Source organism: Stomoxys calcitrans, chromosome 4, assembly GCF_963082655.1.
Source record: "Stomoxys calcitrans chromosome 4, idStoCalc2.1, whole genome shotgun sequence".
In the NCBI taxonomy this organism is placed as follows: domain Eukaryota; kingdom Metazoa; phylum Arthropoda; class Insecta; order Diptera; family Muscidae; genus Stomoxys; species Stomoxys calcitrans.
This window is the reverse complement of record NC_081555.1, coordinates 147,126,166-147,144,617: the sequence shown is the minus strand read 5'-3', so window position 1 is coordinate 147,144,617 and position 18,452 is coordinate 147,126,166. Positions and strand designations below refer to the sequence as shown.

At 39.9% G+C, this 18,452-nt stretch overlaps 1 protein-coding gene across 1 annotated transcript; it reads right to left on the bottom strand.

The window, feature by feature from the left end:
- Positions 1-7,247: 7,247 nt before the first annotated feature.
- Positions 7,248-13,057, bottom strand: LOC106089774 (uncharacterized). The gene is made up of 4 exons (XM_013255751.2): positions 12,502-13,057; positions 12,178-12,414; positions 11,903-12,101; positions 7,248-7,778 (listed from the first exon to the last, which is right to left on the bottom strand). The coding sequence occupies exons 1-4, from the start codon at positions 13,016-13,018 to the stop codon at positions 7,325-7,327; spliced, it is 1,407 nt and encodes a 468-aa protein (XP_013111205.1). The 5' UTR covers positions 13,019-13,057; the 3' UTR covers positions 7,248-7,324.
- Between the last annotated feature and the right edge of the window lie 5,395 nt (positions 13,058-18,452).

Genomic DNA, 18,452 nt, shown 5'->3' with positions numbered 1-18,452 from the left:
TGGAAAACTTAAAATGGCTGTATCTCCTAAACTATGCGTCGTAGAGGGAAATGGGCCTTAATCCGTGACTCCATCAAAAATCCATTAAAAATCGAAATTTCACTTGGAAAACTTAAAATGGCTGTATCTCCTAAACTATGCGTCGTAGAGGGAAATGGACCTTAATCCGTGACTCCATCAAAAATCCATTAAAAATCGAAATTTCACTTGGAAAACTTAAAATGGCTGTATCTCCTAAACTGTGCGTCGTAGAGGGAAATGGGCCTTAATCCGTGACTCCATCAAAAATCCATTAAAAATCGATATTTCACTTGGAAAACTTAAAATGGCTGTATCTCCTAAACTATGCGTCGTAGAGGGAAATGGACCTTAATCCGTGACTCCATCAAAAATCCATTAAAAATCGATATTTCACTTGGAAAACTTAAAATGGCTGTATCTCCTAAACTATGCGTCGTAGAGGGAAATGGGCCTTAATCCGTGACTCCATCAAAAATCCATTAAAAATCGAAATTTCACTTGGAAAACTTAAAATGGCTGTATCTCCTAAACTATGCGTCGTAGAGGGAAATGGACCTTAATCCGTGACTCCATCAAAAATACATTAAAAATCGAAATTTCACTTGGAAAACTTAAAATGGCTGTATCTCCTAAACTATGCGTCGTAGAGGGAAATGGGCCTTAATCCGTGACTCCATCAAAAATCCATTAAAAATCGAAATTTCACTTGGAAAACATAAAATGGCTGTATCTCCTAAACTATGCGTCGTAGAGGGAAATGAGCCTTAATTCGTGACTCCTCGAAAAATCCATTAAGAATCAAATTTCAGTTGGAAAACTTAAAATGGCTGAATCTCCTTAACTAAGCGTCCTAGAGGGAAATGGACCTTAATACGTGACTCCTCGAAAAATCCATTAAAAATCTAAATTTGACTTGGAAAACTTAAAATGGCTGTATCTCCTAAACTATGCGTCGTAGAGGGAAATAAGCCTTAATCCATGACTCCTCGAAAAATCCATTAAAAATCGAAATTTCACTTGGAAAACTTAAAATGGCTGTATATCCTAAACTATGCGTCGTAGAGGGAAATGAACCTTAATCCGTGACTCCATCAAAAATCCATTAAAAATCGAAATTTCCCTTGGAAAACTTAAAATGGCTGTATCTCCTTAACCATTCGTCGTAGACGGAAAAATTGAAATTTCACTTGGAAAACTTAAAATGGCTGTATCTCCTAAACTATGCGTTGTATAGGGAAATGGGCTTTAATCCGTGACTCCATCAAAAATCCTTTAAAAATGGAAATTTCACTTGGAAAACTTAAAATGGCTGTATCTCCTAAACTATGCGTCGTAGAGGGAAATGGGCCTTAATCCGTGACTCCATCAAAAATCGAAATTTCACTTGGAAAACTTAAAATGGCTGTATCTCCTAAACTATGCGTCGTAGAGGGAAATGAGCCTTAATCCGTGACTCCATCAAAAATCCAATAAAAATCGAAATTTCACTTGGAAAACTTAAAATGGCTGTATCTCCTAAACTATGCGTCGTAGAAGGAAATAGGCTTTAATCCGTGACTCCATCGAAAATCCAATAAAAATCGAAATTTCACTCGGAAAACTTAAAATGGCTGTATCTCTTAAACTATGCGTCGAGGAGGGAAATGGGCCTTAATCCGTGACTCCATCAAAAATCCATTAAAAATCGAAATTTCACTTGGAAAACTTAAAATGGCTGTATCTCCTAAACTATGCGTCGTAGAGGGAAATGAGCCTTAATCCGTGACTCCATCAAAAATCCAATAAAAATCGAAATTTCACTTGGAAAACTTAAAATGGCTGTATCTCCTAAACTATGCGTTGTAGAAGGAAATGGGCTTTAATCCGTGACTCCATCGAAAATCCAATAAAAATCAAAATTTCACTTGGAAAACTTAAAATGGCTGTATCTCCTAAACTATGCGTCGTAGAGGGAAATGGGCCTTAATCTGTGACTCCATCAAAAATCCATTAAAAATCGAAATTTCACTTGGAAAACTTAAAATGGCTGTATCTCCTAAACTAAACAATAAGAATCGAAATTTCACTTGGAAAACTTAAAATGGCTGTATCTCCTAAACTATGCGTCGTAGAGGGAAATGGGCCTTAATACGTGACTCCATCAAAAATCCATTAAAAATCGAAATTTCACTTGGAAAACTTAAAATGGCTGTATCTCCTATACTATGCGTCGTAGAGGGAAATGGGCTTTAATCCGTGACTCCATCAAAAATCCATTAAAAATCGAAATTTCACTTGGAAAACTTAAAATGGCTGTATCTCCTAAACTATGCGTCGTAGAGGGAAATGGACCTTAATCCGTGACTCCATCAAAAATCCAATAAAAATCGAAATTTCACTTGGAAAACTTAAAATGGCTGTATCTCCTAAACTATGCGTCGTAGAGGGAAATGGACCTTAATCCGTGACTCCATCAAAAATCCAATAAAAATCGAAATTTCACTTGGAAAACTTAAAATGGCTGTATCTCCTAAACTATGCGTCGTAGAGGGAAACGGGCCTTAATCTGTGACTCCATCAAAAATCCATTAAAAATCGAAATTTCACTTGGAAAACTTAAAATGGGTGTATCTCCTAAACTATGCGTCGTAGAGGGAAATGGGCCTTAATCCCTGACTCCATCAAAAATCCATTAAAAATCGAAATTTCACTTGGAAAACTTAAAATGGCTGTATCTCCTAAACTATGCGTCGTAGAGGGAAATGGGCTTTAATCCGTGACTCCATCAAAAATCCATTAAAAATCGAAATCCATTAAAAATTAAAATGGCTGTATCTCCTAAACTATGCGTCGTAGGGGGAAATGGGCCTTATTCCGTGACTCCATCAAAAATCCATTAAAAATGGAAATTTCACTTGGAAAACTTAAAATGGCTGTATCTCCTAAACTATGCGTCGTAGAAGGAAATAGGCTTTAATCCGTGACTGCATCGAAAATCCAATAAAAATCGAAATTTCACTTGGAAAACTTAAAATGGCTGTATCTTCTTAACTATGCGTCGTAGAGGGAAATGGGCTTTAATCCGTGACTCCATCAAAAATCCATTAAAAATCGAAATTTCACTTGGAAAACTTAAAATGGCTGTATCTCCTAAACTATGCGTCGTAGAGGGAAATGAGCCTTAATCCGTGACTCCATCGAAAATCCAATAAAAATCGAAATTTCACTTGGAAAACTTAAAATGGCTGTATCTCCTAAACTATGCGTCGTAGAGGGAAATGGGCCTTAATCTGTGACTCCATCAAAAATCCATTAAAAATCGAAATTTCACTTGGAAAACTTAAAATGGCTGTATCTCCTAAACTATGCGTCGTAGAGGGAAATGGACCTTAATCCGTGACTCCATCCAAAATCCATTAAAAATCGAAATTTCACTTGGAAAACTTAAAATGGCTGTATCTCCTAAACTATGCGTCGTAGAGGGAAATGGACCTTAATCCGTGACTCCATCAAAAATCCAATAAAAATCGAAATTTCACTTGGAAAACTTAAAATGGCTGTATCTCCTAAACTATGCATTGTAGAAGGAAATGGGCTTTAATCCGTGACTCCATCGAAAATGCAATAAAAATCGAAATTTCACTTGGAAAACTTAAAATAGCTGTATTTCCTAAACTATGCGTCGTAGAGGGAAATGGGCCTTAATCTGTGACTCCATCAAAAATCCATTAAAAATCGAAATTTCACTTGGAAAACTTAAAATGGCTGTATCTCCTAAACTATGCGTCGTAGAGGGAAATGGACCTTAATCCGTGACTCCATCAAAAATCCATTAAAAATCGAAGAGGGAAATGGGCCTTAATCCGTGACTCCATCAAAAATCCATTAAAAATCGAAATTTCACTTGGAAAACTTAAAATGGCTGTATCTCCTAAACTATGCGTCGTAGAGGGAAATGGGCCTTAATCCGTGACTCCATCAAAAATCCAATAAAAATCGAAATTTCACTTGGAAAACTTAAAATGGCTGTATCTCCTAAACTATGCGTCGTAGAGGGAAATGGGCTTTAATCCGTGACTCCATCAAAAATCCATTAAAAATCGAAATTTCACTTGGAAAACTTAAAATGGCTGTATCTCCTAAACTATGCGTCGTAGAGGGAAATGGGCCTTAATCCGTGACTCCATCAAAAATCCATTAAAAATCGAAATTTAACTTGGAAAACTTAAAATGGCTGTATCTCCTAAACTATGCGTCGTAGAAGGAAATGGGCTTTAACCCGTGACTCCATCAAAAATCCATTAAAAATAGAAATTTCACTTGGAAAACTTAAAATGGCTGTATCTCCTAAACTATGCGTCGTAGGGGGAAATGGGCCTTAATCCGTGACTCCATCAAAAATCCATTAAAAATGGAAATTTCACTTGGAAAACTTAAAATGGCTGTATCTCCTAAACTATGCGTCGTAGAGGGAAATGGGCTTTAATCCGTGACTCCATCAAAAATCCATTAAAAATCGAAATTTCACTTGGAAAACTTAAAATGGCTGTATCTCCTAAACTATGCGTCGTAGAGGGAAATGAGCCTTAATCCGTGACTCCATCAAAAATCCAATAAAAATCGAAATTTCACTTGGAAAACTTAAAATGGCTGTATCTCCTAAACTATGCGTCGTAGAGGGAAATGGGCTTTAATGCGTGACTCCATCAAAAATCCATTAAAAATCGAAATTTCACTTGGAAAACTTAAAATGGCTGTATCTCCTAAACTATGCGTCGTAGAAGGAAATAGGCTTTAATCCGTGACTCCATCGAAAATCCAATAAAAATCGAAATTTCACTTGGAAAACTTAAAATGGCTGTATCTCCTAAACTATGCGTCGTAGAGGGAAATGGGCCTTAATACGTGACTCCATCAAAAATCCATTAAAAATCGAAATTTCACTTACAAAACTTAAAATGGCTGTATCTCCTAAACTATGCGTCGCAGAGGGAAATGGGCCTTAATCCGTGACTCCATCAAAAATCCATTAAAAATCGAAATTTCACTTGGAAAACTTAAAATGGCTGTATCTCCTAAACTATGCGTCGTAGAGGGCAATGGACCTTAATCCGTGACTCCATCAAAAATCCATTAAAAATCGAAATTTCCCTTGGAAAACTTAAAATGGCTGTATCTCCTAAACTATGCGTCGTAGAGGGAAATTGGCTTTAATACGTGACTCCATCAAAAATCCAATAAGAATCGATATTTCACTTGGAAAACTTAAAATGGCTGTATCTCCTAAACTATGCGTCGTAGAGGGAAATGGGCCTTAATACGTGACTCCATCAAAAATCCACTAAAAATCGAAATTTCACTTGGAAAACTTAAAATGGCTGTATCTCCTAAACTATGCGTCGTAGAGGGAAATTGACCTTAATCCGCGACTCTATCAAAAATCCATTTAAAATCGAAATTTCACTTGGAAAACTCAAAATGGCTGTATCTCCTAAACTAAGCGTCCTAGAGGGAAATGGGCTCTAATTCGTGACTCCATCAAAAATCCAATAAAAATCGAAATTTCACTTGGAAAACTTAAAATGGCTGTATCTCCTAAACTATGCGTCGTAGAGGGAAATGGGCCTTAATCCGTGACTCGAATTAAATCGAAATTTCACTTGGAAAACTTAAAATGGCTGTATCTCCTAAACTATGCGTCGTAGAGCGAAATGAGCCTTAATTTGTGACTCCTCGAAAAATCCATTAAAAATCAAAATTTCACTTGGAAAACTTAAAATGGCTGTATCTCCTTAACTAAGCGTCGTAGAGGGAAATGGGCCTTATTCCGTGACTCCATCAAAAATCCATTAAAAATCGAAATTTCACTTGGAAAACTTAAAATGGCTATATCTCCTAAACTATGCGTCGTAGAGGGAAATGGGCCTTAATCCGTGACTCCATCAAAAATCCATCAAAATCGAAATTTCATTTGGAAAACTTAAATGCCTGTATCTCCTAAACTAAGCGTCGTAGAGGGAAATGGGCCTTATTCCGTGACTCCATCAAAAATCCATTAATCGAAATTTCACTTGGAAAACTTAAAATGGCTATATCTCCCAAACTATGCGTCGTAGAGGGAAATGGGCCTTAATCCGTGACTCCATCAAAAATCCATTAAAAATCGAAATTTCACTTGGAAAACTTAAAATGGCTGTATCTCCTAAACTATGCGTCGTAGAGCGAAATGAGCCTTAATTTGTGACTCCTCGAAAAATCCATTAAAAATCAAAATTTCACTTGGAAAACTTAAAATGGCTGTATCTCCTTTACTAAGCGTCGTAGAGGGAAATGGGCCTTATTCCGTGACTCCATCAAAAATCCATTAAAAATCGAAATTTCACTTGGAAAACTTAAAATGGCTGTATCTCCTAAACTATGCGTCGTAGAGGGAAATGGGCCTTATTCCGTGACTCCATCAAAAATCTATTAAAAATGGAAAGTTCACTTGGAAAACTTAAAATGGCTGTATCTCCTAAACTATGCGTCGTAGAGGGAAATGGGCCTTAATCCGTGACTCCATCAAAAATCCATTAAAAATCGAAATTTCACTTGGAAAACTTAAAATGGCTGTATCTCCTAAACTATGAATTGTAAAAGGAAATGGGCTTTAATCCGTGACTCCATCAAAAATCCAATAAAAATCGAAATTTCACTTACAAAACTTAAAATGGCTGTATCTCCTAAACTATGCGTCGCAGAGGGAAATGGGCCTTAATCCGTGACTCCATCAAAAATCCATTAAAAATCGAGATTTCACTTGGAAAACTTAAAATGGCTGTATCTCCTAAACTATGCATCGTAGAGGGAAATGGGCCTTAATCCGTGACTCCATCAAAATTCCAATAAAAATCGAAATTTCACTTGGAAAACTTAAAATGGCTGTATCTCCTAAACTATGCGTCGTAGAGGGAAATGGACCTTAATCCGTGACTCCATAAAAAAATCCAATAAAAATCGAAATTTCACTTGTAAAACTTAAAATGACTGTATCTCCTAAATTATGTTTCGTGGCGTTAAATGGTGACACCATCAAAAATCCATTAAAAATCGAAATTTCAGTTGGAAAATTTAAAATGGCTGTATCTCCTAAACTATGCGTCGTAGAGGGAAATGGACCTTAATCAGTGACACCATCAAAATTCCAATAAAAATCGAAATTTCACTTCGTCCTAGGGAGAAATGGGACCCCATTAAAATATTAATAATTTCCTTGGAATTTTGAAAATTTTATTATTTTTTATTATACATTTATAACTAATTCTATAAAATATAATTAATAACCTTAATTTTGCAAAATTCGTAATAAATCTTTGTTTTCCGGCTTATTGGAATATTCCTCTAATAGGTTTTCTATATCATTCTTTTGCTTTTCCTCTACAGGTTCTTGTAGCCAAAAGGGTTTCAGCTGATCATTCCATCGACGTAATTTGAAGAAATTCCCCTCACTTTCGCTAGTCTTTATCATATCCATGAACAGAGGAAACACACTGGCACTCGTGGCTTGAGCTAAGAAAAATTTACATTTCTGCCGGTTCTTTGCATCACCAAGGCTTTCGTACAACTGCATGGATTTCACAAAAGCAGCTTTAGCTAGAATTCGTTCTTTGCCACCTTCTTGCAAATACCATTGGCCAATGTTCATGTGTGCATTTGCTTCGTGCGTTTTTAAGTTTAACTGTTGAGAGAGATTAACTGCCTGCTTGAAATTTGTCAGAGCGTTGCTTCTAAGCCCAAGACTGAAAAATAATTAAAGAAGGTGATATAGGGATAAGGTATTATGAGGTTCGAATTATGAAGCATGCATTCTACTAGCCAGATTCCAATGGTAACCCCTCGGTTCCAGCTGTGCTAATCTGACCTTATTCTGAATAGGCGATATACATTCTATACCTACAGCAGGAAATAGAAGTTGGAAGATAACCCACCGGGCCATTTATATCAAAATCTGAAACAGTGGGTTGTATATGGCCCTGCGAATCCCTTGTGCTTTAGTTCGAACTATATGTGGATATCGCTGCCATAGAAAACATTCGAAGGTCTTAAGCGCGTATTGCACCTCTCAAAATCCTTAACGAGTATGGTCGAAATCGCACTATAATCATGTGTTAGACTAGTTTCCAAAAATCACAAACCTTCTTGGGTTACTAAAAAGGGCTTTTAACAACTGATGTTTATGGATTTTCGTGATAATGAATTTCTAAAGTTTGGAGGCCACCGTAGCGCAGAGATTAGCATGTCCGTTTATGACTGGGTTTGAAACTTGGGGAGAACATCAGAAACAAGTAAAAGCGTGCTAAGATCGGTCGGGCCGAATCTTCTATACCCTCCACCATGGATCGCATTTGTCTAGTTCTTGCCACGGTATCTCTTTTTAGGCAAACAAAGGATAAAAGAAAAGAATTGCGTGTTTTCGATAGACAGACGGATGGACCGACGGATGGATGCACGGATGGACGGACAGAAGGACGGACATGTCTAGTTCGACTTAAAATGTCATGACGATCAAAAATATATATACTTTATGGGGTCTAGACGAATATTTCGAGGAGTTACAAACAGAATGACGAAATTAGTATACCCCCATCCTATGGTGGAGGGTATAAAAATTCATAGGTGGTGGTTATTCTCTCCTGATGCTGGCATAAATTGTGAGGTATTTTGCCATCTAAAACCTTCTTCCCAAAGAGTTGTCACACTACAAGACGCCCCTTCGGATTCGGCTACGAAAAGTAGGCCCCCTTTAATCTTGAATCGGTACCCATAGTCCTTTGCCCTTGCTCCTCAATGAAATGTTCATGGGTAAATTTGCAATTTGCAAGTTTGGCCTGGCCGAATTTAATTTTTATACCCACCACCGAAGGATAGGGGTATATTCATTTTGTCATTTCGTTTGCAACACATCGAAAAATCAAATTGCGACCCTATAAAGTATATATATTCCCGATCAGCGTAAAAATCTAAGACGATCTAGACATGTCCGTCAGTCTGTCTGTTGATATCACGCTACAGTCTTTAAAAACAAGTAAAAAGGCGTTAAGTTCGGCCGGGCCGAACTTTGGATACCCACCACCTCGGGTATATATATAAACCACCTTTCATCAAAATTCGGTGAAAATTTCATACCTTATACTTATATACCTCATACCGATCTGAACTATATACACACGATGTCGAAAAGCCGAACATAAGTCACTGTGTCAAATTTCAGTGAAATCGCATTATAAATGCGCCTTTTATGGGGCCAAGTCTTTAAATCGAGATATCGGTCTACATGGCAGCTATATCCAAATCTGGACCGATTTGGGCCAAGTTGCATTAACATATTGAAAAGCCTAACACAAAGCACTGTCCCTAGATATCGGTCTATATGGCAGCTATATCCAAATCTGGACCGATCTATGCGATATTGCAGAAGTATGTCAAGGGGCTTAACTAAACTTACTGTTCCAAATTTCGGCGACATCAGATAATAAATGAGCCCAAAACCATATATCAAGAAATCGGTCTATATGGCAGCTATATCTAAATCTGAACCGATCTGGACCAAATTGAAGAAATATGTCAAAGGGCCTAACACAACTCACTATCCCAAATTTCAGCAAAATCGGATAATAAATGTGGCTTTTATGGGCCTTACACCATAAATCGGAGGATCGATCTATATGGCAGCTATATCCAAATCTGGACCGATTTGAGCCAAATTAACGAAGGATGTCGATGGGCCTAACACAACTCACTGTCCCGAATTTTATCAAAATCGGATAATAAATGTGGCTTTTGTGGGCCTAAGACCCTTAACCGGAGGATCGGTCTATATGGCAGCTATATCCAAATCTGAACCGATCTGGGCCAATTTAACGAAGGAAGTCGAAGGGCCTAAGACAACTCACTGTCCCCAATTTCAGCGAAACCGGATAATAAATGTGGCTTTTATGGGTCTAAGACCCTAAATCTGAGGATCGGTCTATATGGCAGCTATATCCAAATCTGGACCGATCTGAGCCAAATTGGCGAAGGATGTCGAAGGTCCTAACACAATTCACTGCCCCAAATTTCAACAAAATCGGATAATAAATGTGGCTTTTATGGGCCTAAGACCCCAAATCGGCGGATCGGTCTATATGGGGGCTATATCAAGATATAGTCCGATATAGCCCATCATCGAACTTAACCTGCTTATGGACAAAAAAAGAATCTGCAATATCTCTATTTTTAAAGACTGTAGCGTGATTTCAACAGACAGACGGACAGACGGACGGACATGTCTACATCGTCTAAGATTTCACGCTGATCAAGAATATATATACTTTATAGGGTCGGAAATGGATATTTCGATGTGTTGCAAACGGAATGACAAAATGAATATACCCCCATCCTAAAAAAGATTTTGAGCTAAAACTTTGCACAGATTCTGTTATTGTCCATAAGCACGTTAAGCTCGAAGATGGGCTATATCGGACTATATCTTTATATAGCCCCTATATTGACCGATCGGCCGATTTAGGGTCTTAGGTCCATAAAAGCTACATTTATTATCCGATTTCGCTGAATTTTGGGACATTGAGTTGTGTTAGACCCCTCTATATCCTCCGTTAGTTTGGCCCAGATCGGTCCAGATTTGGATAAAGCTGCCAGATCTGGACCGATCGGAGGAGGATCGGATTTAGGGTCTTAGGCCCATAAAAGCCACATTTATTGTCCGATTTCCCTGACATTTGGGACAGTGAGTTATGTGAGGCCCTTCGACATCATTCTTCAATATTGCCCAGGTCGGTAAAGATTTGGATATAGGTGTTATATAGACCGATCCGCCGATTTAAGGTCTTAGGCCCATAAAAGCCACATTTATTATCCGATTTTGCTGAAAATTTGAACAGGGGGTTATGTTAGGCCCTTCGACATCCTTCGTTAATTTGGCCCAGATCGGTCTAGATTTGGATATAGCTGCCATATAGACCGATCCTCCGATTTAGGATCTTAGGTTCGTAAAAGCCACATTCATTATCCGATTTCGCTGAATTTTGGGACATTGAGTTGTATTAAGCCCCTCTACATCATCCGTTAGTTTGGCCCAGATCGGTCCAGATTTGGATATAGCTGCCATATAGACCGATCCTCCGATTTAGAGTCTTAGGCCCATAAAAGCCTCATTTATTATCCGATTTCCCTGAAATTTGGGACAGTGAGTTATGTAAAGCCCCTTGACTTCCTCCGTCAATTTGGCCTAGATCGGAAAAGATTTGGATATAGCTGCCATATAGACCGATCCGCCGATTTAAGGTCTTAGGCCTATTAAAGCCACATTTATTATCCGATTTTCCTGAAATTTGGGACAGTGAGTTATGTGAGGCCCTTTGATATCCTTCGTCAATTTGGCCTTGATCGGTAAAGATTTGGATATAGCTGCCATATGGACCGATCTCTCCAATGTCGCCGAAATTTGGGACAGTGCTTTGTATTAGGCTCTTCGATATTTTTCAGCAACTTGGCCCAAATCGGTCCATATTTGTATATAGCTGCCATGTAGACCGATATGTCGATTTAAATCTTGGCCGCATAAAAGGTGCATTTATAATCCAATTTCACTGAAATTTGACGCAGTGACTTATGTTAGGCTTTTTGACATCCGTGTCGTATATGGTTCAGATCGGTTTATTTTTAGATATAGCTACTATGCTTATAAATATTTGGTCCAAATCGGATCATATTTTGATATAACTGCTATAGGACATAATGTATGAAATTTTCACCGAATTTTGATGAAAGGTGGTTTACATATATACCCGAGGTTGTGGGTATCCAAAGTTCGGCCCGGCCGAACTTAACGCCTTTTTACTTGTTCTTGTTTTTTTTCACTTACTTGCTACAGCATATTCCCTTATTCAGGCATAAACGCAACGCCAATTTGCCATAATGTTGCTTATCGACTTTTACCATATCCCCATCGATATTGGCCAACAGGCTAAAAACCATATTGTAATCCTTCCCTTTAGCATAGAATTCGGCCATGTGCAACTGAGCATCGACAAATTGATGCAAATTTCTAACATTGCGCCCAACTGCAAAACATTTTCCAAATGATTATGAGGCTTGGTAGACAAATTCAATTACCTGTGCTCCCCTAGCAGTGCTTACCTCGAGTTAAAACGCACACAGCTTTATGGCCTAATGCAACGGCCTGTAAATAATTGTTGGTGGCAATAGTTTTGCCAAAATTCAAAAGAGCACTCACATAATGGTCGGCTATAAGGGTGTGCAAGAGGTTCAATGAATTGCCAGTATCCGGACTCATGGTGTCAATGAGCCATTTATTGGGTAGAGCCATGGCAAATGCCTTTTCATAATACTGAAAGGATTCAGGCATGGTTTGGGCTGTCAAAAGAGATATGGATGAGAAAAAAAAAAATGTAGTAAAATAAACCAATATAAGCCAAATTTGAATGTCAATTCAATACAAACTTTCACTGCTCAATAGATTTGCGTATTTGAAATATATTTGAGCTATGCACTTGTCAACGTTACTCTTGCCTTCTCCTAGCTTGTCACAAATTTTGGTGACTATTTCGTAAATATCCTGTCGCAGCCAATTGAATTTTGAGGCATGTTGAGGCTGATCCATTAGGCATACAATTTGTAAGAGCAGAGAGAATGTTACCGCCATACCCTCGCTTTGTTGCAGCATAGCTTTTTGTTCAGCCATTTTACAATTATCGTAGAGGCACATCAATAGGTCTGGACAGTCTTTTACTCGCTCCCTTATAACATTATTTTTGAAATAATCATTTTCCTTGGCAGCCAGTCTATCAAAATATTTTGCCGATATAACGCAACCATCTTCTAGTAATTCTTGCTCTAGAGCTTTGTAGATATCTCCAGCATGACGACGAGCTTCTCTATAAGTGAATTTGTTAACGCGATTCTTTAACTCCTCTTTATCGAAAGTGATTTTTATGCGTGTGGTTTTGATTTCAGACATTTTGAAGTGAAAATATTAATTCTCGGCCAAGAAACTGGAAATATGAACATCAATTGATTGACATTAAAATAACAAAAATCAAAAATATTTGAAACAAGAACGACTGTCAAGTGAAAGGAGTAGCAGCTCGAAAGGAGTAGCAGCTCGCCAGACATTTCCATTGCATCCCCTGATCTCATGAGTGACGTATCCTGGCAAGCCGTCATCTCTTTGGGGTCAGACCACCTCCCCATAATTCTCACCATCGACTGACCAGCCGACTTCATAACCTCTGAGCGCCGGACGTTTATCAATCAAAAGAAGTCCGATCGGACTGGCTTCAGAGAGTACACCAATAGCCGCTTCAGTGAACTGAAATCTCCCTCAGATGTTCTAGTTGCCGAGAGAATTCCGAGAACTCATTAACGCAGCAGCCGCTCGCTTTATACCAGCCGGTCGAATATCCCAAGTGCGGTCCAATTTCCCGGCGCTGGCAGTGGTACTCGCAGACGAGCATGATGGGATTCGTTGAACCGACCCCACTAACCCCAGAATCAGCGAACTGAACCTGGAAATAAACAGGGTAGTCAACAAACATAAGCGGAATTTGTGGCTGAAACACTTGGAGCAATGTAACCTAGACACCGGTTTAGGTAGGCTGTGGTCTACTGTTAAGTGACTCTCGAACCCCGGTAGACGGGATGGCAGGAACTCAGTCACTATTGGCGACGTAACCGTGACTGATCCGAAGAGATGCGCCAGGTTGTACAATCGTCAATTTATTGTGCATCCCGAAAGTGACAGGGCAAGGAGGAGATCCATTCGCCGTATCTGTGGTCTTCAAGCCGATAGACAGCCATCACAATTTACCGTAGGCGAGGGTCGAATGTCATTCCTGGCGCTAAATAATCCAAGGCGTTGGGCCCCGACAAAATCTGTACACTGATGCTGAAGAATCTGGATTTATTTGAAGTTGAGTACCTTACTACTGTCCTCAACTTGCCTTTGAAAACTCTTATAGTTCCCGATGTCTGGAAAGTGGGCAGTGATCCTGCTACTAAAGGCTGGAAAGCACTCGAGCTTGGGGGAATTGTCCCGACCGATTTCCCTTCTCTCACCAGTAGCAAAGACGCTAGAGGCATTGTTCCGACCATCAAGTGTCCTAAAATATTTGGTGTCCCAACTGTGCAAAGTACGGTCCAAATCGGTCTATAACCTGATATAGATCCCATATAAACCGATCTCCCGATTTGGCTTCTTGACCTCTTACAAGCAGCAATTTTTGTCCGATTTAGCTGAAATTTAGCATGTGGAGTTCCGTTATGACTTCCAACAACTGTGTCAAGTACGGTCCGAATCGGTCTATAACCTGATATCTTCTTACATATAAAATTGAATTTGTGTTTGTTCCGTATAGACTCAAAAACGGCTGAACTTATTAACTTGAAATTTTCACAGATTGTGTAGGTTGGTCTGGAAGGAAACATAGGCTATATAATTTTTATACCCACCACCGAAGGATGGGGGTATATTCATTTTGTCATTCCGTTTGCAACACATCGAAATATCCAATTCCGACCCTATAAAGTATATATATTCTTGATCAGCGTATAAATCTAAGACGATCTAGCCATGTCCGTCCGTCTGTCCGTCTGTCCGTCTGTCTGTTGAAATCACGCTACAGTCTTTAAAAATAGAGATATTGAGCTAAAATTTTGCACAGATTCTTTTTTTGTCCATAAGTTAAGTTCGAAGATGGGCTATATCGGACTAAATCTTGATATAGCCCCCATATAGACCGATCCGCCGATTTAGGGTCTTAGGCCCATAAAAGCCACATTTATTATCCGATTTTGTTGAAATTTGGGACAGTGAGTTGTGTTAGGCTCTTCGACATGTTTTTTTAATTTGGCTCAGATCGGTCCAGATTTGGATATAGCTGCCATATAGACCGATCCTCCGATTTAGGGTCTAAGGCCCATAAAAGCCACATTTATGGTCCGATTTCGCTGAAATTTGGGACAGTGAGTTGTCTTAGCCCCTTTGATATGTTTCTTTAATTTGGTCCAGATCGGTTCAGATTTGAATATAGCTGCCATATAGACCGATCCTCCGGTTTAGGGTCTTAGGCCCACAAAAGCCACATTTATTTTCCGATTTTGATGAAATTCGGGGCAGTGAGATGTGTTAGGTCCTTTGACATATTTCTTCAATTTGGTCCAGATCGGTTCAAATTTGGATATAGCTGCCATATAGACCGATTTCTTGATTTATGGGTTTGGGCCCATAAAATGCTCATTTATTGCCCGATGTCCCCGAAATTTGGAACAGTGAGTTAAGTTAAGCCCCTTGACATACTTCTGCAATATCGCACAGATCGGTCCAGATTTGGATATAGCTGCCATATAGACCGATATCTAGGTTTTAGGTTTTGGGGCCATAAAAGACGCATTTATTGTCCGATGTCGCTGAAATTTGAGACAGTGAGTTTGGTTAGGCTCTTCGACGTCCTTCTTAAATTTTGTCCAGATCGGTCCAGATTTGAATATAGCTGCCATATAGACCGATCTCTGGATTTAAGGTTTAGGGCCCATAAAAGAGGCATTTATTGTCCGATTTCGCCGAAATTTGGGACATTGCTTTGTGTTAGGCTCTTCGACATGTTTATGCAACTTGGCCCAAATCAGTCCAGATTTGGATATAGCTGCCATGTAGACCGATAACTCGATTTAAAGTCTTGGCCCCATAAAAGGCGGATTTATAATCCGATTGCACTGAAATTTGACACGGTGTCTTATGTTCGGCTTTTCGACATCCGTGTCGTATATAGTTCAGATCGGTATGAGGTATATGAGTATAAGGTATGAAATTTTTACCGAATTTTGATGAAAGGTGGTTTACATATATATCCGAGGTGGTGGGTATCCAAAGTTCGGCCCGGCCGAAATTAACGCCTTTTTACTTGTTTGATATTGTGAGGGCGGCGGACCCTACCCCTTACCCAAAAAGTACTACCCAAAAATGAAAATGGACCGATCTGGGCAATATGGGGCTCAAATGAAAGGTATTGAGGAGTAGAGTACGAATTTCATATCAAAAATTGAGTCCAACTTGGGGTCCGCCCCAACTCAAAAACCCCCTAAAATACTTTTTTTGGACGATCATGACAATATGGGACTCAAATGAAAGGTGTTCGGGAGTAGATTGAGAATGTGGACAGGAAGGAGAAAAAGGCTTTATAATTTGTTGATTTCGGAAGGGGGCGGACCCTCCCCCGTTACCCCAAAAACACCACCCAAAATCAAAAGTGGACCGATAAAGACAATATGGATATCAAATTAAAGGTATTGAAGAGTAGAATATGAATATGGTACTAAAAATTGAGTCCAAGTAACCAGAAAGTCACCCTACCCCAAAATTTCTAAAAACAGACAAATTGGTCGTTCATACCAATATAGGGCTTTAATGTAGGGTATTTGGGAGTAGATTACGATTCTGTCATACAAAATCAGAACGAAGTGTAGGTGGTAACCCCACCAAAAACTCCTCTTAATATATATATTCGACGTTCTTTTCAATATGGGACTCAAATGAATAGTATCCGGCAGTAGATTACAAATATGTCATAAAAAATTACGTCCAAGTAATGGAAGGTCGCCCCGCCCCCAATTACCCCCAAATGGGCATATCAGCCGAACATAGGATTCATATGAAAGATATTTGGGAGTAGATTCAAAATATGACATTAAAATTTGCGTTCAAGTCTAGGTGGCGCTTTTCCATCTAAAAATACGTCGAATAGGTTAATTGACCCATTATGGCAATATGGGATTCCAATGAAAGGTATTTGAGAGTAGAAAACGAATTTGATATCTATTTTCAGGACAAAGTGCCGGTGGCCGCCCCAGCCCCAAAACACCCTCCAAACGGATCATTATTACCGACCAAAACAATATGGGGTTCAAAGTAAAGGGATTTGGGAGTGGACACGAATTTGGTATCCATATTTGGGTCGAAATGTCTCCCCTAAAAAGCACTTCATATATAGACCAATCACGACAATATAGAGCCATGTGTTTGGGGAGCCGCCCCACCCCACCCCCGAAATACCCCATAAACCCGAAATTATTACCAATACAGTAGTATGGGGCTCAAAATAAAAGCATTTGGGAGTAAAGTCAAAATTTTCCCAGGAACCGAGCAGGGGCAAATTTTTCATACATCAATGAGTGCTCTCCGATTCAAGTTGAGTTTCTCAACGATAAGGGACCCTTTTTTATAGCCGAGTCCGTGCGGTGTACGGCAGTGCGACACCTCTTTGGGGAGAATTTTTTACATGACCATGTATGGTATGGTACCTCGCAATTGTTTCGCCAGGATTCAAACGCAGGCATTCAGGCAGGCCGCACGCGGACATAGGCTACATTAGGACGATATCCACATTCAGGGCGAAGTGTCCCCACCGTAAGTGGATATTAGAGAGTTAAAGAAGGCGCAGCGGAGCGGACCCTGTCCAGCTAGTAACTTATATAGTACAATATCTTTGTAACAGTCTGTAGGCTTAGAGATGGACCCATTGATAAGAATACCGATCGGCTCAGAATCACGTTGTAATTCGATTTAGCTATGTCCGTCTGTCTGTCTATATGTCTATCTGTCTGTCTGTCCGTCCGTCCGTCCGTCTGTCTGTCTGTCCGTCTGTCTGTCTGTCTGTCTGTCTGTCTGTCCGTCTGTCCGTCTGTCTGTCTGTCTGTCTGTCTGTCTGTCTGTCCGTCCGTCTGTCTGTCTGTCTGTCTGTCCGTCCGTCTGTCCATCTGTCTGCCCGTCTGTTTGTCCATATGTCTGTCCGTCTGTCTGTCTGTCTGTCTGTCTGTCTGTCCGTCCGTCTGTCCATCTGTCTGTCAATCTGTCCGTCTGTCTGTCAATCTGTCCGTCTGTCTGTCTATCAGTCTGTCCGTCCGTCTGTCTGTCTGTCCGTCTGTCTGTCTGTCCGCCTGTCTGTCCGTCTGTCTGTCCATCTATCTGTCTGTCTGGCCGTCTATCTGTCTGTTTGTCCGTCTGTCTGTTCATCTGTTTGTCTGTCTGTCTGTCTGTCCGTCTGTCCGTCTACCCTTCTATCTATCTGTCTGTCCGTCTGTCTGGCCGTCTATCTGTCTGTCTGTCCGATTGTCCGTCAGTCTATCCGTCTGTCTGTTCATCTGTTTGTCCGTCTGTCCCTCTACCCTTCTGTCTGTCTGTCCGTCCGTCTGTCTGTCCATCTGTCTATCCGTCGGTCTGTCCGTCTGTCTGTCTGTCCATTTGTCCTTCTGCCTGTCCGTCTGTATGTCTGTCCGTCTGTATGTCTGTCTGTCTGTCTGTCCGTCTGTCTGTCTGTCCGTCTGTCTGTCTGTCTGTCTGTCTGTCCGTCTGTCTGTCTGTCCGTCTGTCTGTCTGTCCGTCTGTCTGTCCGTCCGTC